We start from the raw sequence: 27,691 nt of genomic DNA on the forward strand, positions 1-27,691 counted from the left end.
TTTATCTAATAATGTACATTAATACCTCAAGATGAACTGTGGGAGGTGTGGAGGGATAATATGTGTAAAAATAAATAAACTAGCAAGTGTGCCTGTTGCCACCTCAATCATTTTGCTTGTCTGATACATACCTACCTCCCCTATTTTTGTCATTTTAAAATATAAATATATATATTCTTCAGGGCGAAGACGGGATCTTCTACTGTGTTTGGAAGCCAACATTTGGTAGCATGTTTTGGGCACTACAGCAATCTAAATAATAAGTAATATTCGGAGTAGTGTATCCTGTGGCAGAAGATGGCTGGCTGTGCAGTATCCAGTAGTTGCCAAAAGCCAGTTGGTTCCAGCATCTCTGGCATGAGGCCTATAAATTGCTACCAGCTAGCATTTGTTAGGCAAGTGAGAAACGGTGACTTCTCCCTTTCTGCCCAGCTCTGTTGATCCAGACACAGTGGCGAAATGAGGACAGACACTTGATGGATTTTAAGCAGTAGGCTGCAATTTTTATTAACTTAAACACAGGGGAAGGGTACTACCCATACTTTTATACAGGTATTTAAGCGGTTTGCATGCAGGGGTTATAGGGCTCCTACTATATAACCTGTAACTCGGGATATGCATGCCTCCCCCTATACCTCAGGATTCATCCTGTTCTGAGTTCTACCACACATCCCCATCATGAGGGGGACAGAGGGTGCAGAAGGGTGGAGACCTCAGCCTGTGGGTCTGAGCTCTTCTTCCCAATACATTTTTATCCTGTCTGTTTGCTTTGTCCACCTGCCATATCTTGTCTGGCATTGAGACATTAAGCTCTCAGAGGTAGGTACTGTTTTCCGTTACTTGTCTTTACTGTACCCTAATCCTTGATTAAGGTTTATAGGCATTACCATAATATAAATGAGATTTATAGGCATTACCATAATATAACAATAAGAATCTGTCTCTTCCTGTATTACATTATTTTCTTTTGATGTCAACATTTAAGTTATCCTCTGTGGTAAAGTGGTAAACCAGTCACTTCTTGAAAGTATCTTGGGGCGTGGGTTGTTTTTTTTTTTTTTTACTCATATCATAATGTCACAGTTTTAATGTCTAATATCTAATTATGTACCAAGACTAGAAAGAAATGCCTTATAGTAATGAAAAAAGAGAAGTTCCCAAAGAGGGGAAAGAACAGGTTTCTAGTTCTGATATTTCATGAGGTATAAGGCCTTAAACCTACCACAAGTCTCGGAAGAATATTTCTTGTAATATTTCTTGTTCTGCACTTCAGACCTGTGTAAACTGGGGGAATCTAGGGATATTCTACATTTTTGGGGAAAGGGAATCCTTTTGTGGTTGGTAGTTTTAAAAAATGGCAACTGTCTAAAAGTTGCCGAGAGGTTAAAATGTTGGAGGCGGTCCCAGAGAAATCTGATTAGCAGACAGAGTGAAGTTGAGGCAATCAAAAAGTGCATGACAAATGCAATTTATCACATGGTTCCACAACTTATCACCCAGTAATCACCACTACATTTGTGGTATAAATATAAAAAAAGAAATAAGACACCTTTAGAAAGAACTAACCATTTTTATAATTGTTTAACCACAGAGTAATACAGAAACAGGTTTTGAAGCTGTAATATGCACCGCTGAGCAATATAGCTAAATATAATGGAGTTCTTTTTCATGGTTTTACTGTGTTTGCTCTACAAATCATCTGGATAGGAAAAGATTTTTGTATTTATTGTTCAGCAGTTCATCTGCTATATCTTTGAGGTGTTTTCCTGTGTGCAGGTGTAATTGCCTACTACTTTAAAAGAGCATGTCCTTAGTATTTGGTTATCCTTGAAAGATATAGCCCCTACTAGAGGTGTTCATTATGAAGATTTCACTGAGAGAATATAAATGTCCTTTCCAGTATCTGTAGCTCATCTTCTCTGAGGTTAGTGCTTTTATATTTGTTTTAGAAGCAGAAGAGAAAGATTGAGATAGGAAGACAGAGTCATCATCACTACCTTCTTTGACAATACAAGATCAAGATTTTGGTGTTTCTATGTTCTTTCATCTTACTTTTAATTTAACATGTCTGGTTTACACTGACCAGCACTTTTAGGCAATCTGTGTCCTAACAATAGTTCTCAATGGCTTATTCTTCCTTATATCTGTATGCTAAACTTTCTATTCATTTACTCTGAGTCAGCATTATTGTTCAGGATGTTTTTCATGTATCATTTTATTGGAAAAGCGAGTGCCTTGATTTCATATTCTGATATCTAGCCCGTTTTCCATCAGTCCCATAAATATATAAAAAAGTAATATAATTAGGTCTAAAATAACTTCTAAATATTTAAAGTATTCTTTGTTTAGCCATTAGAAAATGTCACCAGTTAAATATTTTGGCAATTCATTTTTTACAAATTTGTTTGTGTGTTATAGAAATAGTAGTACCATATACTTGAATAGTAAAGTAATGTTTTATTAAGGGAATTCTGGTAAAAAACTTCTATTAGCTTTAGACAAATCCAAATATGTAAGAACATAAGAATGGTCATATTGGGTCAGACTAATGGTCCATCTAGCCCAGTATCCTGTTTTCCTATAGTGGCCAGTGCCAGATGCTTGAGAGAGAATGAACAGAATAGAGAAATTACTGAGTGATCCATTCCCTGTCGTCAAGTCTCTGCTTTTAGCAGTCAGAAGTTTAGGGACACCCCAAGTATGCGATTGCATCCCTGACCGTCTTGGCTAGTAGTCATTGGTGGACCTAGCATCCATGTACTTATCTAATTCTTTTCTGAACCCAGTTATACTTTTGACCTTTGTAACATCCTGATGGTTGAGTATTATGGTAGAGTGTCTGCATTCTATCACAAAGAGCTGTTACAATAGGTCATACAGATTTTACAGTAGCTGAAGTGAAAATAATTACGTAGTCTAAATGAAACAAACATTTGACATTCAATACAGTACAGTAAGATGCAATTTTAAATGCATACATTCAACACCAAGAGGTACATTTCACAGTATTTGTTGTCAGCAGCAATATGATTCAACAATGTTTGCACTTGTATAGTGCCTTCCATCCTTCTAGTCACTCTGTAAGCATTAATTTAGCTTAACCACACCCTTGTGAATTAAATGAGTGGAAGTATCCCTCAGAGATAATCCTAGATACTTGCATTCAGTATTATCATACATGGCAATCCTTTGCTCATGATGGTCAAAGCACTGAGGCTAGGAGCAACAGTAGTAAAGTAAGAGTCCCTTTTAAAAAACTAAACATATAAACAAAAATTAGAGGAAGATAGAAGAAGAGGGAGCATCAGGATCCTCATAACAAAAATGGGATAGGATGGAAGGGGTGAACAGAAGGCACTGTGGGGGATATGGAACAGAAGAAATTGATAATCCAGTGGCTGTTCTTATATTGCCTATAAAGTCTATACTATTCATCCCCATTTTACAGATGAGATAATTTAGGCACAGTGATTTGCTCAAGGACACACACAAGTCTGGCAGAGTCAGGATCAGGACTAGATGTGCTGATTTTCAGTTCTTTGTCTTCACCAAAAGAATAGCCTTCTTCATGTAATGACACATATCCTCCCTTGATTCCTGAGCTATACAATATCCTTTATAACCAAAGAATATATCATTAGGACCAATAACTTCTCACATGACTCATGCTTAAATAAATAGATTATCAAGCAATACTAAATCAATATGTTTTGTAAAATAAACAGTTTGTTTATACATAATGTTTATATGGCATATTAAAACACTTTTCTCTTATAGTTAAAGGGATCCTGGCCCCACTGAAGTGAGTAGCAAAACATCTCTTGATTCTATTGGGGCCAAGATTTCACCCAACGTGGTAACTGAGATATGCTATATTCAGATTCATGTACTTTCAAAATATTTGCTGAATAAGAACATTTTTTATTTTTCAGACATATTTTATCAGAAGGAAGTAACAAGTTGAGGTACATTAAACTGCATTTTCAGTCAGCAATGGAAGAGTACAGCCAGATTGTAGAATCACAAAAATATTTTAAATTTATATTCCTGTAAAAATGTTCTATGTGCATGTAATCTCATGTGCAATTGCTCTTGTATTTTTTCTTCTTTACATCTAAATCCATGTTTAACTTTTAATTTTCCTTTCAACAGGTAGAGAGAATTGTTGACAAGAGGAAAAACAAGAAGGGAAAAACAGAATATTTGGTGCGATGGAAAGGATATGAGAGTGAAGATGACACGTGGGAACCTGAACAGCACCTTGTAAATTGTGAGGAATATATACATGAATTTAATAGACGTCACAATGAAAAGCAAAAAGAAAGCACATTAACCAGGACAAACAGGACCTCTCCAAATAATGCCAGGAAACAAATTTCTAGATCTACCAATAGCTCTTTGTCAAAGACGTCTCCTAAATGTTTAGTGATTGGCAAAGACCAGGAATCAAAAAATAATCAACTGTTTGCTACTACCCAGAAGTTCCGGAAAAACAATTCACCATCTCTTTCTAGCAGGAAAAATATGGACCTTGCAAAATCAGGTATTAAAATCCTTGTGCCCAAAAGTCCTATTAAAAGCAGGACAGCAGTTGATGACTTTCAAAATGAAAGCCCTGATAAATTGGACCACATAGAACAGGATCAAGAAGACTCTGTAGCACCAGAAGTGGCAGCAGAAAAACCAGTGGGAGCTTTATTAGGACCTGGTGCAGAGCGTGCTAGGATGGGGAGTCGGCCAAGAATACATCCATTAGTGCCACAACTACCAGTGCCAGTAACAGCCACAATTGCATCAGCATTAACAATAAATGGAAAAGGTAAGTGTATAATGTCATTTTTATGTAGATTAGCCTTTTGGGTGGACTCTTGTTGTTTGTCATATGCAAACAGTTATTTGTTCAGCAGACCTGTTTGAGCAGTATATTGATTCAGAGAATAACTGATGTTCTAAACCAAATCTGGAGAATTTCACAATTGCTTTATTCTTAAATAACTGTGACTACTGAAGCCTTTGAGAGATTTGCCAGCTTTTGCTTTCTTCACTGAATTCCATTGGCATTTGTGTTTTAAAAATCAACATAAGATACATCTGTGTTTGACTTGACTTCAGTGTAGCATTCCCAAAGATTACATCATTGATTTAAATTTCTCTAAATAGGTGAGACTCAAATTCGTCATGAGTGCTAGGAATATAAATGATGGAAATAGTCACCTAATTTTTAGTAGGGATTCTTTACAGTGGTTCTCTCTTTTTTGGTTTACATATCTTTTGCCTAGCTGTTGCTTGGAATAAAGCCATCAGAATTATATGGTTTAAATAATAGTGTTCCCATGTTTTATTTCTGTACAAATTTGAGCCAATTGGACAGATATGTGCACTTTTTTTCTGGATTGAATTCTGTCTTGCATTTTGATTAAATTTATCAATATTTGGCTGTATGTAAATCACTTTACATTGAAAACTCATTTTAGATTAAAAACCAAATTTACTAATATCTCAGCAACTTACTATTAATTAATTCAAGACAAACTGCTTTTTAATAAGTCAAACCTTTTAAAAAACTTAATATTCATCCCTTTGATTTCCCAAGTCCTTATTCTTTCATGGGGAAGAATACACAAAACAACTGTAAACACATATAGATTGTTGCGTACATTTGCAAATATTCTTATAAGTGTGCTTTTAGGGCTACATTTTCAAAAGTGTAAAATTGCATCTGCAGACATGTAATGCAGCGGCCAAAATCTGTAGGTGTACTATTGAAGCTGGAGGGGTGGCAAAAATGTTTTGGAAACTAAGAATTGGGCCTGCCAAAAGTAGCAGCTACAGGCACAACAGATGGGGGCAAAAGAAAGTGTGCTGAGGACTTTGCATCTGTCTGTAGCTCATATATATTGTTGCACCTATTCAGATTTTCAAAAAACCCAGCCACAATAGGAGAGGTTGGAAATCAGTGGGCAGTGAGGAACCCATTCTAGGAGCCGCAGTGTCAGGTCACAAACCAATCCATTGGGCTTCAGATGAACTAGGGAACCATTATAATGCACTTTTTTGGGGCAGGACTGTCTCTTGCTGTTCATGGGCTGCAGGAGGAATGTGAACCTCAAAAGGCCCAAATAGAAGCTGGAGATAAACATAAGAGACTTCAATGTATGAAACTTCTAGTCAGTTCATCTACACCAGTGTTTCTCAATTAAATTTGGCCACGGAACCCTTTTGAACTCCATAAATAATTGCGGAACCCCCCAAACTCTTAACAGTCTTCAAATGTCGAAATAAGCAAAGGTCAGCATTTCTCAATTAAATTACACTTAAATTACACTTACACTGGATACCCTCCGCCGGAAAATCCGGGACATCTTCCATTTTTCGGCGGCGCGGAGAACAGCTGCTCTCAGCGGCATGGAGAACAGCTGCTCGCAGAACCCTAACAGTGTTCCCGCGGAACACCAATTGAGAAATACTGATCTACACAAACAATTTACTAGATGTGTGTGCACATGTAATGGTTTTGCGATAACTGATATGGTGAGGAAGTGTATGAATGCCCACTGTGAACTGAAAGATGTGCCCTCTCTTCAGTGTAGTTGCCTCCTGGTATCCAAAGAAAGAAACAAATGAAACAAGGAACCTTGTCAGGCAAATTACTGGTCACAAATGACCAAACCATTTCCAACATCTAATCCCTTTACACTGGTAGCATTGGCAATATATGGGACAGCATAGTTCCTTCAGTGGAAGTGGAGAGAAGAGAACTGCATGAAGCTTCACAGGAATAGAAATGAAAGATGCTTCAGTCATGTATAGAATAGATGTTGGGTCAGATGCATGTACCTGTATATTTGCTAAGATGTAACTATTCCCTCAGTTTCTGTCATGCATTTCATAAGATGTAGATTTGTTGGCCAGGCAGTCAACACATTGCCATGTCAACAAAACATCTTCCTAGCAATGTCTCCAGAACCCCTCCTATTAACATTTAGGATTGTGGCACTCTATGAACGTTCCGGCTGTCCTGTATTTCTTCACAGGTGCAATTACAATAGAACAAAATGTGGGGCGGGGGGAAGGAATGTCGTCTGGAAGACTAAACCATGTGAGGTTTTCAAAACGAACATTATTAGAGCTGGTTGAGAATTTTTCAGTAAAACTTTTGTTTGTTTTTTAGAAAATGCCAGATAGCTGAAACTGAAACTGTGGGAAAGGGTCGGTATTGACAAATATCTTGTTTCAAAAAGTTTTTGGAAAAAAGTTTCAAATTTGTCAACATGGTATGTTTTGACATTTTTCAAAACATTCAATTTTTTCAGTTCAAAACTACTTTTAGTTTAAAAATTTAAGCTAATTATAGTAAAACATTAAATCACTAGATAGAAATCAAAATAAAATATTTCAAAATTATAGAAACAAAAAGCTTTGATTGACTTGTACCAACAAATTTTTCAGATCATGAAAATCTTCAAGATTTTGACCTTTTAGGGTGAGAAAACCATTTACCATCCAGCTCTACTTATCTCATCTACCTTGAGAGCACATGCCTTGAAACAATGCATGTTTCCAGCACCCCCCTAGCGTATGTCAAATTCAGAGAAAAGAAAGTTGCAGTAATTGATACGAGATGATGAGAGGTTGGACAAGATGTTAACTCTGTGTATGGATAGGAAAGGCCATGCTTTAGAGATGTTATGCAGAAAGAATCTGTAGGATTTAGACATAACCTGGATGCAAGGACCTAGAGAGAGGCTTGGGTCAAAGATGATGCCCAGGTTAATGGCCTGACTGATAGGCAGGAAGGTGTTGGTGTCCACAGTGATCAAGAAATGAGGTAGGGGTGAAGATTAAGAACTTTGTTTTAGCCATGTTGCACTCTAGCTAATGGCTAGACATCCACAAGGAGATGTTAGAGGAACAGGTCAAGATTTTATTTGGTCAGAAGGAAACAGGTCTGGAGTAGAGAGGTAGATCTGTGAGTGATCAACATGGAGGTAGTATCTGAATTTGTGTTTGTGGATGAGATTAGGTGTAAAAGGGAGAAGTGAGGGGGACCAAGGACAGAGCCCCGTGGAACCTCCACAGTAAGCTAGAAGGGAGGAGAATGAGGACTGTTTCTGAAGATCATGCTGAAGGTGCAATTAGAAAGGTAGGTGGAAAATCAGGATAGACCAGAGTAGTGGAAGCCAATACAGGACAAGATTTCAAGAAGAAAAACATGACGGAGTCTGTCAAAGGCAGCTGATGGGTCAAGGAGGATGAGGATGGAGTACTGATTCTGAGTTTCAACTAGGAAGAGGTCATTAAAGACTTTGACGAGAGCAGTTTCAGTGGAGTTCAAAGAGCAAAAGTCCAATTGTAGAGGTTCTAGGATGGAATAGAAGGAAAGGAACTCTTTTCCCCCTCTCAGAATACAGACATGCTTTAGTTTCTTCAATCTTAAAAAGACAAAAACAAAAAAGGCAACCCACAGTTGACCCCACTTTCATCTCCAACTGCTTCCCTATCTCCCTTTCATCTCCAAGTTAATTGAACATGCTGTCTGGAGTTGCTGTCGGGAATACTTCTCTTCCAGTTTCATTAAGGGTGTGGGATTCAGTTAAGTAGGAGAAATAAAGAACTGAAGGAAGAAAGGATGAATTTATAATGGAGAAAATCAGGCTGGTCACAGGATTTCTGCCAGAGATGCTCTTCAATGAGAGAGCAGGAGCAGGGGAAGCAGATGTTGGGGGTTTGCTAGGGCTGGGGATTGGCAGGGAGAGCCATGTGGTAGGAGACGGGGCAAAAGAGTAAAGGATGAAGGAGAGTGAATCATGGAGAGAATCAATAACTTTATCAATGACAGAAAGGGAAAAGAGGGCTGAGAGCAGTTGAGAAGTCATAAACACTGATGTACTGGAAGCTACAGAAAGGCTGAAGTATCTGGACAAATGTCCCAGTTGTCATTAATGAAAGTGATAACAATTGTGTTCCTCCCATGGCATCCCAGTGAGTTTTGTTTACACTACAGTATGCACATGTCCACTGATTGTATGTAACGAAAAGAAGCCATTAAGGAAAGCACAAACACAGTTTTAAAAGCCTCCTACAACCCTCTAGATCCCTAATAGCCATATCAGACAGAAATGTATGGGATGTTGGCCTGTTAGTCTATGAGATGGAGAATCTGCCCAAGGGTATCATGGATAAACTGCTTCTTCAATGTTTGCTGGGGAGGGAGACAGGTGTAATGTTTGACTTTGTGTCCTCTTGATTCCCCCACAGAGTAATGAGAAAAATGGTACTAAATGATAAAACATTCAACTCCCACTAGACTTCTGTTTCCTTACAACCTTCAGACAAGCTGCTCTGGTCTGCTCTCTGCTGTTCCTTAGAGGCATCCAACTTGCCTGTTGTGTAATTGGCATTTGTCACACATGTGATTGCACAATTCCTGTCAATTTCTGTCTCTTAAGGCCACGTTAACAGTTGGGGTATTTCAAAACGGAAACCATACTCACTATGAAATAGGATTTAACAAATGCTGAAATAATATTAGATGCAAAAAGAAGCAGCACTTGTGAGGACCTGTTGTCAAAAGTATAGCGAGAATATGTTTATGGCTATACTAAAGGTGGGAGCAAGTCTCCAAGCCTGGGTACACAGAGTTGCTGTAGCGGGGTTTGAGCTAGCACACTACAGATACCAGTGTGGATGTTGCTGCTCAGTCTGTCAAGACCTCCAGACCCCCTAGGCTTGTTAGCCCAAGCTCCAGCCTGAGGCATAACAAATGCACTGGTATTCTTAGAGAACTAACTTGAGCCCAGCTTGCTCCCAGTTGCAGTGTAAACGTACATTATTTAGGTGGCAGTTTCAGAGCAGAAAGCAATTTTAGCCTTAATTCTTTTCCAGTCATTAACATAAAGAAAATGAAAGTTCTGTCAAACCCAGGCCTTGAGGTTGGGTCACCGTAATTGTTGATACAGACGGACGGGCAGCCAGCCAGCCTGCATTCTACTGCGAAACACCCCTCCATACAGTCAGAAAACCGGGAGCCAGAATAGTCTTAAACAGCACCAAACCAATATATTCAGGAGCATAACTCCAGCGTCAGTTATGTCATACAATAGAACAGGTTGTTTATCAGTGCATATTCCAACTGGTTGTCTTCTACGAACAGCTGGATGTGCTGAGCCTAAAGTATGCAGGAATTATACATGGAGTTCGTGGCTTCTCACCTTTCTGTAGATAGATGTGTATAGACTATATAAGCATCATTTTTTACACTGTGCACCTCTGTTATTGCAAACGATTGTCTTCCCCATAAAGAAGACTGAGTATATTTACAACAGTGTCTGACTCAAATAATTTTAAGTCTGTGGTGTATTTTTTAATATCCCTTGTCCCTGAAGTGTCTCGCTGTCCTATTTCCATGGTAAGTGAAAAAAGCAAGGCTTTGGGGAGTTTTTAATAAGAAGTTATTAATGTTAGGTCATAGCAACACAGTAGTAAGCGGTGGTAGGTGTTTAGCAGGATTCACACCCTTTAAGGCTAAGAGGGACTGCCACTTGAAAACTCCTGCTGTGGCTCCCACCAGTCAAGCGTCTTCCCACCTGGTGCAGATCAATCCTGGATTACATGGCATTGTCTTAACTGACTCCACACTGGAGTTGGCCCATCCAGAAATGTGATTGATCAAGTTGGGCTACTGTGGTAGAGGGCTTCAAAAATACGAAGCATCTGACCTGTGATGCCAGGTGCTTGAGCGTGAATGCTCTTCTAGTGATCTGGCACAGTGCAATGATCGGACAATCATATGTGCACGGATGTGACAAGAAGCAGTATGAAGTTTAGGTTTAATAACATTCAGAAACTTAACTGTATTGTGAAGAAACTAGGGAGTCCAAGTACAGCACATTAATTTGGGCTTTATCCACACGAAAACACAGTAACATGTAATGGAAAATATATTACTAGGGAAACAGTAGGCAGCAGAAAATATTGGGTTAGCCCATATATATGGCCCATATATATGACTTAGCAACTCTGAAATATCCCATATAATATACTGTGTAGTGCAAAAACTACTGTTTTGCCACCATTCCACTGACCCTAGTAGTTCAAAATGATTTTTTTTTTTTATTTAATAGCAGAGAAAAAATATCATCCAAAAATCAAACCTATCTAGAACATAATTCCGTTATTTTACACTAGGCAGAAAAAATGACTGCAGACAACAACTCATAATGTGACTATCACAGAATCAAATAGGGCCACATCAGTTTCCCTTTTTCCAGATTCTTATAAAACTGGGAGATCAAAAGAGACTTTTGAGTTGAAAAATTATATATATAAAATTCTCGTCTTTACAGTGTCTCAGTTTAGTAGGAAATAAGACAGCCATGATAAAGTGCAGAGAAATAAAATTAGCATGAAGAAAGGAACTTTTCTCTGAGCTTGAATAATCTTGGCTACATCAGCAAAAAAGTGTATTCTTTTCTCTTCATAAAAAATTACTTTTTTCTTCTATACACATTTCATCAATCTCTGCCAATCAGTAGAAATGTCAAAAGAAACAATAACAATAGAAAGTGGTTGAGGATCTGTAACTGAAGACAGGGAAGTAGTTTTTAATGTTACCTAGGCCTAATAATATTCAGGAGCTTCATAAGCAGATCAGATAACCAACCTTACCGAGTCTTGCAAGGACACAGAGATTTTTCAGCTAGGTGATGATGTGCTGCAGATTGGCAACACATCATAACAATTTTCCAATATGTTTCAGACTATAATTTTAAAATCTTCTCAGGCTAACAGCCCTTCAAATGTTCATACAAGGCTATGTAATTGTCTTCAGCTATTTTGCTTTTATTTTGCCATATTTTCCCAAGTTATTTGCAACCTGGTTACAACCTTCTTTGAAAATGCTTAGGTGGTACAAATTTTATTTGCACCTGTTACTGCATACATTAGTGCCTTAGTGGCACAATGCCTAGGAAAATTGAGTCTTTATTTCTCTCAATGTGTGCAGAATGTGCTGGATTTTGTAGGTTAGATATTTAGGTAACACCTCCAGATGTCTTACAATAACTAAATTTGACATTTTGAGCTATTGCTATTTCAGTGTGGTTTTATTTGTAGTAACCTTAAATACTTTAAATTACTTGCTTAAAAAAAAATTTTTATTTTTATTTTCAAAATTAAATACTATGTGCAGTATGTTTGCAGAGTTGGTAAAGCTGGATTAGAAATAGATATCACGATGGCATCTTTTGTAAATCAGGCAAAATAGGTGATTATACATGGTACAGTATATTAGATAAGGGAGTCATTGTTCACCTTCCTCTTAGAAATGATCATGTAAAATTTGAAGCAACGTGTTTACTTAAAAAATACAAATTGATCCAAGCTTTTATTTTTTAAAATATTACTATAATTAAGTGATGGGTCCAAACCAAAATCCCAGATCTGAACAGTCCCTAACTTTTATGATTCATGACTATATCTACTATTCACTAGGGGCCTGATCAGAAGCCCTTTGACTTCAATGGAAAGACTCCCACTGATTTCCCATAGGCTTTGGAATGGACATTAGATGTGGTATTTGTGGATATCATTTCATTCTTTAAACAGCCAAGCTATGTGTTCTGTACCCAGTAATCTCTAGAACCTTTTGTTTTATTTCAGGTTCCACTGATGAGAATTCATATGGCCATAAAAATAATTTCAGTAATCAATAAATCATATTGTCCCCTTATTTCATTTCCATATAAACTATATAGAATAAACAGGTATGTACAAATGTACAGTAGATACATAAATATTCACTAAGAAGTATTCACAAATACAGTATTTTCTTCATGTTTTTCATATCTTGATTCCATTATGAAGAGATTCTGTCAGCACTACCAGAGTTTTCATAATTAGATGTTGAATAGTTCCTCATTTCTATTCCCTGCCCTGTCACTAGTTTGTCATATAATCTCAGATGTATCAATTAATTAACTACCTCCATTTACCCAATTATAAAAAGCTTAAACTTCTTCCCCACCTGTTTGGTGTGTTGTGAATCTGAATGTATGTAAATCATTTTGAGATACTTGGATGAAAATCACTTCAGTCCAAAGTGTTTATTATGTTATATTTGTCTATTGAATTTATTCAGTTAAGTGTGTGATATCTTTGAATAGAAGATTTGATATATTTTTGTAAGTAATATGTTTTCTTTTTGGATTATAAAATTTTTGGAGGTAGGGACATTGTTTTCTCTCTCTGTACAGCACAATGGTGCTCTGACCTGGCTGGCTTTTAGGTACTACCTCAGTATAGCTGTTTAATGATAAAGTCATTTAGGTACGCATTTGATCTGTGAATATAATTAAAATCTATTGGGTAAAGTCATTATGGGGCTTCTTGGGGGTTTTTTTTTTTTGTTTGTTTGTCTTTTACTTCCACATTTTTTTCAAAAAAATATAATAGTATATGCTCTTGTGTATTCTCTGCTGTCTATGTGGTAGCAATTAACAAATTAATCTAAAACAGAATGAGCAAAAGTCCACATTGATGCCCAGGTCTTCTTCCTGAGTGGCTGCAATTCATTTAGAACCCAGCAATGTGTTTGAATTGTTGAAATTATTCCTTCCTGTGTGTAAGTACATTGCAACATTTTTAAATCTGCCATCAAGCTTGCCTGTTCACTTGTCTCTGTTAAGTCGCTCTGAAGTTCTTTAGCTTTCTCTATTCTTGCTTGACCAAAATAAAGTGTCATCCTGAAATGTTGCCACCTCCCTGTTCACATTCACTATTCAGTTCATTAATAAAAGCATTGAACAACACCAACTATCAGCCTTTATCATGTTGAAAATTGACAGTGTAATCCTACTGTTTGTTTTCTGTTGTTTAACCAGTTTCTGATCCAGGATGTAAAGTTACTTTACACCTCCCCCCAGGACTAAGAAGAGGCTCTGGAGAGAGCCTTTATCAAGGGTATGGTGATTTAGCGTTACAGCTAATCATGTGACCTTAACGTGCAGCTAATGAGAGGGTTTAAGACTGAGATGTACAATAGCTGGAAGTGGTGTCTGAAGAGGAGAAGGCTGGCATGCTGAAGGTTTAAAGACAGATCTGTTTTGCTAGCACCCTGAAAGTGTGTGGGTGGGTGGAGGGGCGTAAGCTTTGCAACTATTTTCCCTCTTTTTATCCAAATTTGATTAAAAAAAAAAAAAAGGAATTATGTACATATTGTAAACAAATATAGATTCAGAAAGAATATACTGAAGTTTATTTTCTTGAGAAAGAAATGAGTGGACACAATCCAGGCGTGAAATCCTAACCTTATTGAAGTCAATAGCAAAGATGTAGGGAGAACCAACTTTAAGGGGACATTGAGCACCTGATTTTTTAACTGATTAAAAAAAATTAAAAATCGAGTTTCTGATACCCAGATAAACAGTATGTCCATGAATGTTTTTAAATAAATCTTTAAAAAGGGTTTTTTTGCTCTACTGTTTGTTTACAAAGGTCATTTTCCCAAAGGAGAAACTTACTGATTATATAGGACCCAATGAAACTGATTATACACAAAGTGCTGTCAAAGCCACAAAGTAAAGAAATTGGGAGGAAGGTGGGGTGGGGGAAGAAAGCTATCTCCTCCTCCAACTTTCAGTTGTGGTAATCATGAGTATAACTTGACTCTATGCTAGATACATTTTTTTTCAGTCAAATATGATATTCAAATTGACAAAGTGCACCTTTATTTATTGTTTACATATACAGACACAATAAAAAGGGATAATTCTTTGAGGTAATTTTCTTCTAATACACTGTTCTTCAAAGCAGCAGATTACTAGTTTGAATTTTAATCTGTTGTTTGACAAAAGAAAAACAAATAAGCAAACATACAAAACCCAAACAAAGAACACTCCACAATCTCCTGTATTGGTAGGTTTAAAAAAAAAACAAAAAACAACAAAACCCCCAATATCGTTTGAAATCCCATGATTTTCATCTTCATTACATTAAATGCTCTTCCTTACGTTAATTTAAGAGGGGGGAAAAAGGTCTTCTAGTCTCTATATTGAGAGTTGCCTTACTCTTAAAGAGGTGCTTCAGGCAGTTCAGGATCATTGATCTTGGGAACAAACCCACCACTTGTTCCCATCAGAATAAATTCTTCTAAATAGTGAATAATTATTCAAATTTTAATTATGAAAAAACACTAATCTTGCTGTAAATAAGGTTGTAATAAGCTTCTCATTATTAGCCTGCTTTAGGTCCACCTCAAAAAAAGATCCTTTGCATTTTAAATTTAGTATGTTCTTTTTCCAAGAATGATGTGTGGGTTTGGTGGTTTCAAATTTGAAATGAATCTGTTCACAGGCATTTTTGTGATGACACTAATAACAAAAGGCAAACAAACTAACAAAGTGGCTGCTTTTTAAAAATCTTTCCATTATTTTTGTTGGGTCATCTTTCACTGATGCTTACTTGTCTTAGACTCTCTTTTCTAGGAGCTGGTAAAAGACCATACATAGACCTAGTTTGCAGATTCTAGAGTGCTCAGTTTCAGAGTTAATTTCTTGGGGTTTAGTAATGATTAGAAACCTGCATTCAAGTTCCAACACATGATAAATGTATTAAAATTTCCAACTTTTTTTCTATAAAGTTAGACGTCAGATTACTGGATTTTGTGAAATTTGTTTGCCACTGAAGCATACTATACTATATTAAAAGCTCTGCATGAGTCTCTACAGAGCCTACAAACTCAGAGTTGGCAGGAAATTCAGAGTTTAGGTACTCCAAAGATCTAGCAGACTTGAGATAGCCAGAGGCCTCAGTTCTGTACCATGCTCTGACTACTAAGCATTGACCCACAACTGCAGTGTCGTCCTACACTGAGCACATCTGCCCTGAGAAGATCTTCCCTATGTAGGAGGATTCTTCAGTGGCTAGTTGCCAGAAATCTGCTTCCATGCCAACCCTCACTTCTGAGGATGATGTAGGGGTATATGATCAAGATGGCCTAGGGGCTGATGACATCTGGTGCAGAAGACTGAATTGGGTACAAAGCAAGCCCACAATTAAAGGAATCTGAAGGATTTATATCCCTTCCAAATGCTTTTAAAAATTTTGCTACTGTAACTCCGAATTTATTTTTTTATCCATATAAATGCCTGAGCCTTTTTTCAATCCTGCTGTGCTCTTAGCCGCTGATATACTGTAGCAATAAGTTCTAGAGGCTAACTGGAAGCTGTCTGAAAAAATATTTCCTTTTATGAGTTTTGAAGTTGGCACCATTCAATTTGTTTGAATGCCTCTTGTCCTATTCACCCTTATTCATAATACAAGAAGCTCCTGATCTATTTTCTCTGTACCATTCATTATTTTATCATGTCCCTTTTTATTTGTCTCTTTTCTAAACTAACGCATTGGAATCTTTTCAATTACTCTTCATATAAAAGTGTTTCTATACCCCAATAATGCCTGGTGTGTCATCTCTGACCAATGGCTTGTCCTAGATTCTCCAAATATGTTTTAATCTAGGAGTCAATTCAGAGATCTCACACACAGAACTAGTTTAGAGATTATTCAGTTTCTGAATTCCCTCTGATGCTGCTATCTCCTTTTTGAGATGGGATAGCCAGAACTGAACAGTGTTCCAAATGATGGTATATCATTGATTTATATATTGTCATTATATATTTCCATATCTATCTCCATCACATTCCTTATGGAATCATAGAAATGTAGGGCTGGAAGGCACCTCAGTAGGTTATCTTGTCAGTCCCCCTGTGTTGAGGCAGGATTACATATACGTAAACCATCTTTAATAGGCATTTGTCTAACTTTTAAATGGGGTATGAGGCTTAGTGGGGAGGGGGAAAGCAGTAAACATGATATAGCTAGACCTTATATTTTGTTCGGTTTTTTTACTGCTGTTGCATATTGAGCAGAAGTCTTGACTGAGTTGTCTACGTCTCTTTGCTGAGCTGACAGTTAATTTAGAATCCAGAAAGGTATAAATAGTTCAAATTATTTCCTCTATTGTGCATTACTTTTCATTTAACATTCATTTTCATCGTACATTACGTTGCTCACCCACCTAGTTCAGTTAAGTTCTTCTGAATTTTTGAACATTTTCCTATCTTAAATAACATAAGTTAGGTGGGGTGTTCAAGGCTGACCTCAGCGAGTTGAACTTGTGGTAAAACTGAATGACTTGTCTTCACTGTGTTTTTACTTCAGGATTGTTCATGTGTTAGTTACCCTGAAGTAAAAATCACATAGTTTTTAGCAGTGAACACAAAGCACAAATTGTAAAATGTGGATTATAGCATATGCAAAAGTAAAAAACATTTTAAAAAATAAAATAGAATTTGCAGAATGCAGCAAAATTTGTGGAGAGACTAAAATCACAGCACTTATTTATGATGTTAGGTCAGTATGTCATCATTTTGTCATACATTTTGCTTCACTGAGTCATTTGTCATCTTCCTCAAGTAAAATGCTCAGATAGCAGCCTTGAGGACAGCAACCCATTTCCTATCAGCCTAAGCAGGAAGTATGGTCATTACAAGGTGATAAAGAATATGTGCATTTCATTAGGTTCTGCTAAACAAAAATATCTCAGCAGCTATCTATAAAACAAAAGTCAATTTAAAAGTGTTTAACTATTATAATACAATTTGTTTTAAAACAAACATTTGCTTGTGGAAGTTTTCCACAATTAGAATTTTTAGTTCTGTTTTAAAAATAACTGTTTTCATTTTTATGGAGGAGGTGGGCAATTTTTCTACAGCCTCTCTAGACACAAATATAAACTGAAGGGCCGAACAATTTTTCTTTACAACTTCCATTACTATTCACTATGTGGCTGGGACCAAGCACTGATAATTTAACCCTAGAAGAGTGAATTTGTCCTAAATAACTTCCTTCAGATTTATTTGACTGAAAAAAATCATCTGTTTTGATTGACAGTTCATTTCCATGGTTTGGGCCTTCTAGGTACCTCATTCACAATACAAGAATCAGGAAGCAAATTTAAAAAAAAAAAAAAAATTACCTACCAAAGTTTCTTCTACAAAGTAAATTGTAATCTTATTTATGGTGAATCTGGATTTGGTCATGGCCAAATACTCAGATTACTGGACAAGGCAAACAGTTCCTAGCAAAGCAAGTAGGTGACAGAGACATTTGCAGTGACGTTGATGCATTTACACTTCCTCCAGCTAATTTTAGTCTTAGCTTTCCAGAGGTTGTAACAGGAATTTGTCAGCTATAATAATCCTTATCTTTGGGAAGAGTAAGCCATTCTAGTCTGAATGGAGCACACACACGGGGTATTTCCCCATTGTTAGCTTCCCTCCATTGTTTCCCCAAGGAGCCTTATCTTTGCCATTGTTTCATTTCCTGTGGGTTTTTCCCTTTTTTCAGCCTCCTTTGATTTAACTCCTGGTGTTCAGGCAGTTAATATCAAACAGATAACCTGATGGACATATGATGTATCGCATTTATTTATATATATATATAAACTCCCATGTTCTCCACATCCTGTATTAGGAGAACTATAACACATGAACATTTTTGTTCCAGGTGTTCAAATTTGTGACACAGCCCCTTCGAATATACAGAACTCTCAGTAATCCAATCAGTGAAAAAGTCTGTAAATCAGCTCCTCCTTCTACATCACAATAAAAGTGCAGTAATTAATCTGGTAATTTGATTAATACTCTCACTTAACTGTGCCTAGCTGATGTGAATGGGCTCCATCTGCAGTACCAGTAAATTGCAAGCACAACAGCATAGTTATACAATTTTAGGGTTTTACAACAACTTCTGTTTTCTGTAGAACCTAAGCTTTAATTAAACAAAAGCACAACAAGAAATAACCTACATACCTCCCTAATTCTTCCTCCCCCACTGCAAAAAGCCTTCATAACAACCAAAGTTAGCTAATAAAAAGATCAGAGTATAATTCAATAATATCTGGGAATGACTCTGAAGTGAGGAACAAACAAGGGTGTATAGTGGCCTGGTTACTAATAGAGAAAAAAGGTGTGTAAAATATAACAGCTATCAGACAAAAGGAATTAAATATGTTATATAGGTAGCAACAATAAAAGGATACCTTTAATGATTATAACATCTCATAATGAAAGAAAATATAAATACTATAGATACTCATTAAATACCTAACAATCATGGATATATGGATGAAGACAGTAAAATCCTCCTTGAAATGAAGAAGACATTAGAACTGCAATTAAAAGCATTCAGGTAAGTAAAACAAGAAGTCTAGATGGCCTACCCATAAAATTTTATGAATTATATATAAACACATTAGCACATATTTCTTGTAAGTTTACAGAAAAACTGAAAAGATTAAACATTCAAAACATTCAGAAAAACATTAATAATATAGTCCTTCCAAATGGATGGAAAGCTCCTATGTATTTCTTTTTAAACAGACCTTTAATACCTACCAATTGTAGACACTAAAATATTAGCCACAATTATAGTAGCAAAACCTCTAAAGCCATCTTATTTTACTCAGACTGTTCCAAAGTACATAATTTGTGAAAAACGTATAATGTTATAACTGAAAATCTAGGCAAAAAGGTGTCTAATACTATTGTCAGATTGGACACAGAAAAAACATTTGACTCTGTGTCATTGGAGTTTTGTCTTTAGAGCTAACCTCCTAAATTCATATTTAGGCATGTAAATAAAGGCCGTGACTTTCATAAATCCTGGACACCGAACAGTTCCCATTGAAGCCTTTTTCTAAAAAGGGAAAATGTATGTATTTAAAATGGTCCTAAAGACATATCTGTCTATCTAGTGTTTTATATTCATAAATATTTGAGAATAATGTGAATAAATTAAGAACTTAAAATAATTGAGTCAAAACCAGTTCTGGAATAAATGACAGAGGGTAGCAATAATTAAAATGAAAGCTTTCCGAACTGTTTATTTGCTACTAAATATGGTCTATCAAGTATTAGGAAAATATTTCAAGCAAAACAAACTATTTAAACTTATGTGGAAAAGAAAAACCTCCATATAAGACTGTTCAGGTTAATACTTGTGTTAATACATTGTTTGTTACTGGGCCTCTCATTTAGAGTACATTGCAATGTGGTATTCTCCTCCTCAGGTGTACACTGAACACACATTGCTCTCAAATTATTTATATAATAACTATACACTACCTAGAAAACAATACTGATTTCAGTTGAATCAGGATTTCACCCACCATATCTAAAATATTCAAAATATTAGTGAAGCCAAAAAGAGAGACAAAGTAGGTGAGGTAATATCTTTTATTGGACCAACTTGGTGTGAGAGACACACTTTCAAGTTTATACAGTGCTCAGAAGCTTGTTTCTCTCAACAACAGAAGTTGGTCCAAGAAAAGATATTCTCACCCACCATGTCTCTCTGATATCCTGGGACAGTCTCTGCTACAACAACACTGCATAGTGAAACCAAAGTACAGTTTTGATGCTATCAGTAAAAAACAAGCAGGAACAAATTGTAGGCCATGAAATAGGCTCCCTGATGTGATGTGTGTTCATATGTGATAATGCAATACAAAATACTACATTTGGCATAGATTATTAAAATAAAATTAGCAAAAATTAAAAAGAAACCTCTAAGACTTATATCAGGTGCCATAGAAAGATAAATACTTTCTGTCACTTTATATGATGATGTATGTATATCCATAAGTTCTGGATGCAGTACTAGATGCACTGACAGATATAATGGGAATTGAAATGCCAGCCACGCATACAAAACTATGCATGCTGAATAAAATGAAGGAGAAATTATGGACCTGAATCAGATAAGCATTGCAAACATGTATTTCACTCTACATTTTTAGATACGATTTATACATATTTATTTTAAAATGAAATGATTATGCCATTGAAAAAAATTCTACAGTTGATGAAATACATACCTTGCATAATTACTATAATGTTACACAACTTGTATGTTGTTACGTGTAAAATATTTTGTAAACTTCTAATAAACAATGGACCTGTCTTTAATGATTCAGGTGTCAACTGCAAACTACCTAATAAGTTTCATCTTACTCAATAAGAAGGTTACATTTCAATCAGCACAATACTAATGAAGTACAAAAGGAGAGCCATCACCCATTGCATAAGATACTATTGTGTGAGAGAAGAAGGATGGTTCTTAGCCCTGATCTGCACTACAAACTTTTGTTGGTATAACTATGTCACTCAGAGTGTGGAAAAACCAACCTAACCCCCAGTGTAGACAGCGCTATGTCGACAGGAGGCCTTCTCTTCCATCAACTTAGCTACCACCTCTTGGGAAGGTGGATTACCTAAGCCAACAGGAGAAGCTTTCCTACATATGTTGGTGGCATCTTTGCTCAGCATTACAGTGGTGCCACTGCATGCTGTAAGCGTAGATAAGCCTTGAGTTTATTCATCTGTAAAATAAGAACATTACCAGACTTGGGACATTGCATAGATTAATGTTGGAATGATTTTCATCTTCAAAGTGGCTTACAGAGTATTTAAGTGAATTTTAGGTTATTTTCTTCTGCGAAAAGTCTGAGGAAAAATTTTTGGGTTGGGTGTGGAGGGAGAAGAGAAACTAAAATTCACTAGCATGCCACCATCCAGTAGACTCCAAACTCCTGGCTTATTTGAGTAATTGTCCTGTGGGGGAGGAGGAGATGGGAATATGTGTTTGTTGTTCTGCCCTTCCCTTCTCCAATTGTAACTTTCTCTTCACCAATTTCATTGCAAGCTCCCCAGCTGGCCATCAGCACTGGCTGCCTCTCATCCTTGTCAGGGACCAGTTGAGAGGGTGAAGGTGGGAAATGACTGCTTGCAGCTTGCAGATCAGCATCCAGTAGGAGACTGTTGAGGAATCATAGAAATGTCAGACTGGAAGGGACCTCCTTAGGTCATCTAATCAAGTCCTCTGCTCTGAAGAAGGACTAAGTATTCTAGACCATCCATGACAGGTGTTTGTGTAACCTGTTCTTTAAAACTTCCAATGACCGAGATTCCACAGCCTTCCTACAAAATTTGCTCCAGTACTTAACTATCCTTACAGTTAGGAAGTTTTTCCTAATGTCTTACCTAAATCTCTCTCGCTGAAATGTAAGCCCATTACTTCATGTTCTGTCATCAGTGGATAAGGAGAAGAATTTTTCACCCTCCTCATTGTAACAACCTGTTACATACTTGAAGACGGTTTATCATGTCCCCCCGAGTGTTCTCGTCTCCAGACTAAACAAACCCAGTTTTTCAGTCTTTCCTTGCATGTCATGTTTTCTTGGACTTCAGTAATTTTTGTTGATTTCCTCTGGACTTTCTCCTATTTGTCCCCATCTTTCTAGAACTGGACACAATACTCCAGTTGCGGCCTTACCGGTGCTGAGTAGAGCAGAAGAATTACTTCTCATGTCTTGCTTACAACACTCCTGCTAATTCATACCAGAATGATGTTCCCTTTTTTCAAGAGTGTTACATTGTAGACTCATATTTAGTTTGTGATCCACTGTAACCCCCAGATCCTTTTTCTGCAGTACTTCTTCCTAGGTAGTCATTTCCCATTTTGTATTTGTGCAACTGATTATTCCTTCCAACGTGTCATACTTCAGATCTGTCTTTATTGAATTTCATCTTACTTATTTTAGACCTTTTTTCTGTTCTAATCCTCTCCTCCAGAGTGATTGCGACCCCTCCTAGCATGGTATCATCCAACCACTTTATATATGTGTTTTCTAGGGCAGTGGTTCTCAACCAGGGTCCACAGCCCCCCTAGCTGGTTTCAGGGAGCCACAGACCCCCACTGCTAAAGCCTGGTGCCCTGAACACCAGCACCCCCTGCGGGGCTGAAACCAGGAGGAGAGCTGCAGAGAGCCCCAAGCCCCAGCGTCTCACATGGGGCTGAACGGAGCCCTAAGCCCTGGCATTCCCCATGGGGCTAAAGACCTGAGCCCCAGCACCCCCATGGGGCTGAAGCCAGGAGTGGTGCTATGGGGAGCTCCGAGTCTTAGCCCTCCCCAGGGGGCTAAAACCCCAAGGCCCCAGCAAGGCTGAAGCCCGGAGCCCCAGCGCCCCCACAGGTCTAAGGCCTGGAGCCCCAGCACCCCTGCAGGGCTGAATCCTGGGCCCCCCCCCACCAAAGCCCTGAACCCCCCTGCTCTGCATCTGAAGCCCTAAGCTTCCTTTCCTCCTCCCCCCCCCCAGCCTGGCGATTCTTAAATGATTGTGAAATATTAGAACTATGCACGTTCTTCAAGCTTAAATGATAAAAACACTTGGTATATGTGGGAGTTCCTTACAATTTTAATTATGTGTTGTATGTGGGTATAATGGGAGGATGACTCACTTGTAGTGCACTGCATTATACTTGTGTGTGATAAATTAATCTCTTTGTAGCAACACATGGGGATATATGTGACTTTTAAAAATTATTATTAAAAATAGACTGTTTCCTGCTGGATTTTAATTGACATTATACCATCTCATGGAAGTGGTAAAGATGTTGAGCAGTTATGGGGCACTTGACTTCCTGGATCCATTTGATTTCCTTTTTAAATTAAGTATTTTGTCTGTGTGTAGTAATAGTATTTTCTTCAGTAAGACAGTCATGACATTTTGATTACCATTTTCTATTCTTGGCAGTATCTAAAGGTTAAAATGACACCAGATCTAATACGAATACTATGAAAATAATGTGAAAATTACCAACATCCATGTTCATGCAGCAACATAATTTACACAGTAGTATTACTAATGTATAGGATAGGTTATTTTTTTGTTTTTTCCTCTTTTCAGTTGCACTGGTACAAGTATAAAAGGCTGCACTGATGAGAAACACAACTTTAACTAGCGTTAGGTTATGAGAGTCACCCACCAAATGTGTCTTTTAAAGCTGATACTGCGTTTTAAAATTTTAGTCCTTTTTTTTCTCTGAGATCTTCTGTACCTTTTGAGATGCTTGGGTCTGATTCCTCTCTGGCAGCACCTAGTAACAGTATATTGAGACTGCTGGTGATGTTGTCATCTGCAGTGGTTTACCTGCTCCATTAGCTGTTTCTCTCTTCAGGATGTGGAGCATTAGTACCCTTTTCAGCTGAGGAAAAGGGAACAGAATGGAGGAGAAAATGGAGTAGGCCTAAGAGGATATCCAAAGAAACCCTGGCGTACAGTTGACTTTTCAGCATCACATGAGGCACCTGTGGGCTCGCTCACTCTTCCATGCACAAAAGGAAGAATGGAAGTAATCCGAGGAGTGCAAGAGGAGTAGACCTAAGAAGTTCTGATGGTATAAAACATGCACTTGTACAACTGCCTCTGAAGCATCATGTGAGGCATCCGCAGTTTATGGGCCATCAGTCCCACATGCATTGAGCCAGGATTGCAGCTTGAACAATTCCTGCAAGAGCTTCAGGACCTGGATGTGCCCATGCTACCAGGTTTTCATACACAAAACAGGCCTCTACACTGGGTCCATCCTTGGCCCACACCATTCTTCTTGGGAGTAGACATCTGTGTTGGTATGACTCTGAGAATCTCTTCCTGAGAAAATGAAGTAGGACTGACTTAGAGACTTAGGACTGACTTTTTAAGCAGGCCTGCAAAGTACCTAGGAACCCCCAATGGAGCAGGGAGCCAAGGTCCTGGCAGAAAAGAGAAAATTCTCTCTCTAGATAGGATTTGTGTTGCCTTCACCATAGACTGCTAGAATCTCCCCCTGCTTTCTACAAGCTCATCTGCCACTGGCTGCTCCAAGATCGCCAGTCCATGCTCCTTCCCTATCTAGGGTCTACGTTCCATCAAGCAACCTATTCCAGCTTTGCCTCCCCCAGGCTTAGCATCTGTCACAAGAACATTGTCTCCAGTTCCTAAGTGGTAGAGAACAGTGAGGTCAGCGAGAGTTGGTTTATTCATTAAACAAGGAACTGCATTAGAACGAGGAAGAAAGTGACATCTCTGAAATGTCTCTCTCTCACCCAGAGCCTACCCTAGGCATAAGCAGACTAAGCAATTCAAGGAGGACCCCATTTGCTTTTTATTATAAGAACTTGCCTGCTTTAGTATTGGAGGAGGGGGATTTAAATATATTCCTGCTTAGGGCCCCCAAAGTACTGCCACTGCTCTCGGCCTCCCTGTACAGCTTTTCCTAGAACCTTCCGCAGCCCCTCCTCCCTCGCTTCCTGATACAGAATTAAAGAAACAATACCCCATCCTAATATCTCTGTTCTGTCCCCTCCCCCCTACCTTTTTTCCTGTGTGAGCAAGCAGTCACTTACAAAGATTTATCTCTGAGGTGTGCAGCATTGTTCTGACCTATCAATCCATAAACAGCTGAGCTGGGTTTACTCCAATGTTGGGAGGAGGCTGCTCTATAGCTTAGCTGAGTTAATATAGGGTATGTCTGCTATTCAAGCTCGAGGTGTGATTCCCAGCTCAGGGAGACATACGCGCGCTAGCTCCCATTGAACTAGCATGCTAAAAACAGTGTAGCTGTGGCAGAGCGACTGGCGGGATGGGACAGCCATCCCAAGTATGTGCCCATCTGAGACACTAGGTGCACACTCAGGGTGGGGTTAGCCCATCCCTTCACTCCTACTGTTGCAGGTACACTCTGTTTTTAACATGCTAGCTTGATGCGAGCTAGCATGAGTATGCTTCCTTGAGCTGGGAGTCACACCCCAGCTCAGAGTGTAGACATATCCATAGGGTCTTTTAGCTGTAGATTTCTCATAGCAATCTGTACTGCTCCCTTTCCAGTAGGCTATTCCCTGTGGGTTATAGGGATGGAAGTAATATGCTTGAAATCACACTCCATCCCAAAAACTAGAAATTCAGACCTGGCAAACTGAGCTGTGGTCAGTGACTCTTTCTTTTGGAATGCGCCAATGAGAAAAGATGCCTTTTTAACTTCAGTAGACTCGCATGTCAACAGATGACAGAAACACAGAATTTCTACAGCTCTAGAAAGCAAGTGGCTATTGAACAAATATGTCCTTGTTTTTCACACAGCTCTAATACAATAATTCCCCAAGGTGTACCAGGTAGATATTTCCTGTACATGATTTCTCTTTCCGGGCATCCATTTGGATGTCTTTTATAGCACACTACTCACACATTTTGACTAGGAAACACAGTTCTTAGTGTTTTGTTTTGGGGTGGGGATGGGGGTGGTTGTTCTGTTTTCTTTTGTTTTTTTGGAGGGGATAGGGTTGGTTATGTTGCTTCTCTATTTCTTGTGGGATTTTTTTTGCCGCTACTTCTTACACCTGGCTGTTTTATTTCCCAGCTGTGTGACTTGCATTTTCATTAGCTCACATTGCTGGGTCAGTCACACTGCCTGTTCCAGAGGTGGCATAGACATTAACAGTAATTTTTCAGAAGTTTCTTGATTAAAATCCATTTTAGATTAGACAGTCTTATTAATTCTTCTTTGTTTATATTGAAGTCACAATGCTTTGCTCTTTCACATATGTTAGGACTCGTATAGTTATTTCTATGCTTTCTCCAGACTGGTACATCCTTTGGTAAAAGCATGTCCCTTTGTCTATACATTCCTTTTGGGAATGAAATATCCTGCTTTTAGGATAGTGCCATAGCTATTTTTGTCTTCTTCCTCAATGAAGGTAAATGATTTATAAATATTTTCAGCTTCACTCCCTATTGGAAAAATTAGTAACTTGGCAAGTACTTTAGCTTTCTCTAAATTAAGGTTTGTTGTGATTCAGAATATGGGGAAGCACTTCTGCTCAGACTATTCCATGAGCTCATCATATTCAAAAATCTTGTGGATGGATGAACTTCAGCATATTTTTGCTTTTATAGTGATTCCAAATGAGCCAGCTTCTGGCACCATGTTCTATGTTAATGGTAAAGAATTGCAGAAAGAGTTGCATTTTTCTAAGACTGAACAAAATACTTTGTTTGAATAGGAAAAACAATATTGGACCAGATCCATTTGTTGTAAATAGATGCAGTTCCAGTTATGTTAATTTCTGCCTAGAACTTTTCCCATTACTATTCTGCCTGGCTTCCTGCTACAGGCTTCAAGAAACAGTACACACATCTTCATAACCTGTTGACTTTTGATCCAAAAGCAGAAGTCCTATTCAGTGTAAAATTGCATAGTAATGTTTGTCTGGTATTTTCTGCTGAAGTGCCTTAAGCAATAAGTCATTAGGTTAAAACCTCATGAGTAACCTTTGTAGATACAAAATGTCAAGTGTAACAGTAACTCAAGCCATGTTTAGGAAAGTAACAAACTCATTTGAACTTTCGTTTTTAATCTGTAAATACTGGAATTAAGACAAAATTTAGGGTTTATCTACACCAACATTCAGTTTGCAGCTAGCTGGGGTGTTACTGAACTCCATAGTAGCCTGCCATGCACTGTGTGTGTGGATGCTGCTGATGCTCACTACAGTTCCTTAAGGTGCTTCCATCTAGTTGCATTTTAAAATGGGGTATAATTTTAAACTTGGGTACATTAAAACACACTATGGAACGTGTAACGTACACCAGAAGAGTCTACATGGACACTTAGTATGCAACAGTTCTTATGTGAGGTATTTTACATCCAGCTTGCGGCAAACAAAGTGTTCATGTAGACTAGTGTAAAGTTATTGCTCAGGGAAACTCATTAGTAATTTGTTATCAGTCTTTATTTTCTGTTCATTCTGTCATTC

The 27,691-nt window shown here is 37.8% G+C and overlaps 1 protein-coding gene across 2 annotated transcripts in view; it reads left to right on the forward strand.

Annotated features, from left to right (window-relative positions):
• CDYL (chromodomain Y like) overlaps positions 1–27,691 on the forward strand; it is a 175,225-nt gene that overhangs the window by 79,663 nt on the left and 67,871 nt on the right. For both annotated transcript variants that reach the window (XR_010922471.1, XM_067562622.1), the window contains exon 2: positions 4,153–4,819. Coding sequence is in view for 1 of the 2 variants with exons in the window: in XM_067562622.1 (XP_067418723.1) it covers positions 4,153–4,819 (667 nt within the window). In the remaining variant the exon portion in view is untranslated. The remainder of the gene's footprint in view (positions 1–4,152; positions 4,820–27,691) is intronic.

Source organism: Emydura macquarii, unplaced genomic scaffold (genome assembly GCF_026122565.2).
Source record: "Emydura macquarii macquarii isolate MOO-44397 ecotype Brisbane River unplaced genomic scaffold, CSIRO-AGI_Emac_v2 contig_2452, whole genome shotgun sequence".
NCBI classification, from domain to species: Eukaryota; Metazoa; Chordata; order Testudines; family Chelidae; genus Emydura; species Emydura macquarii.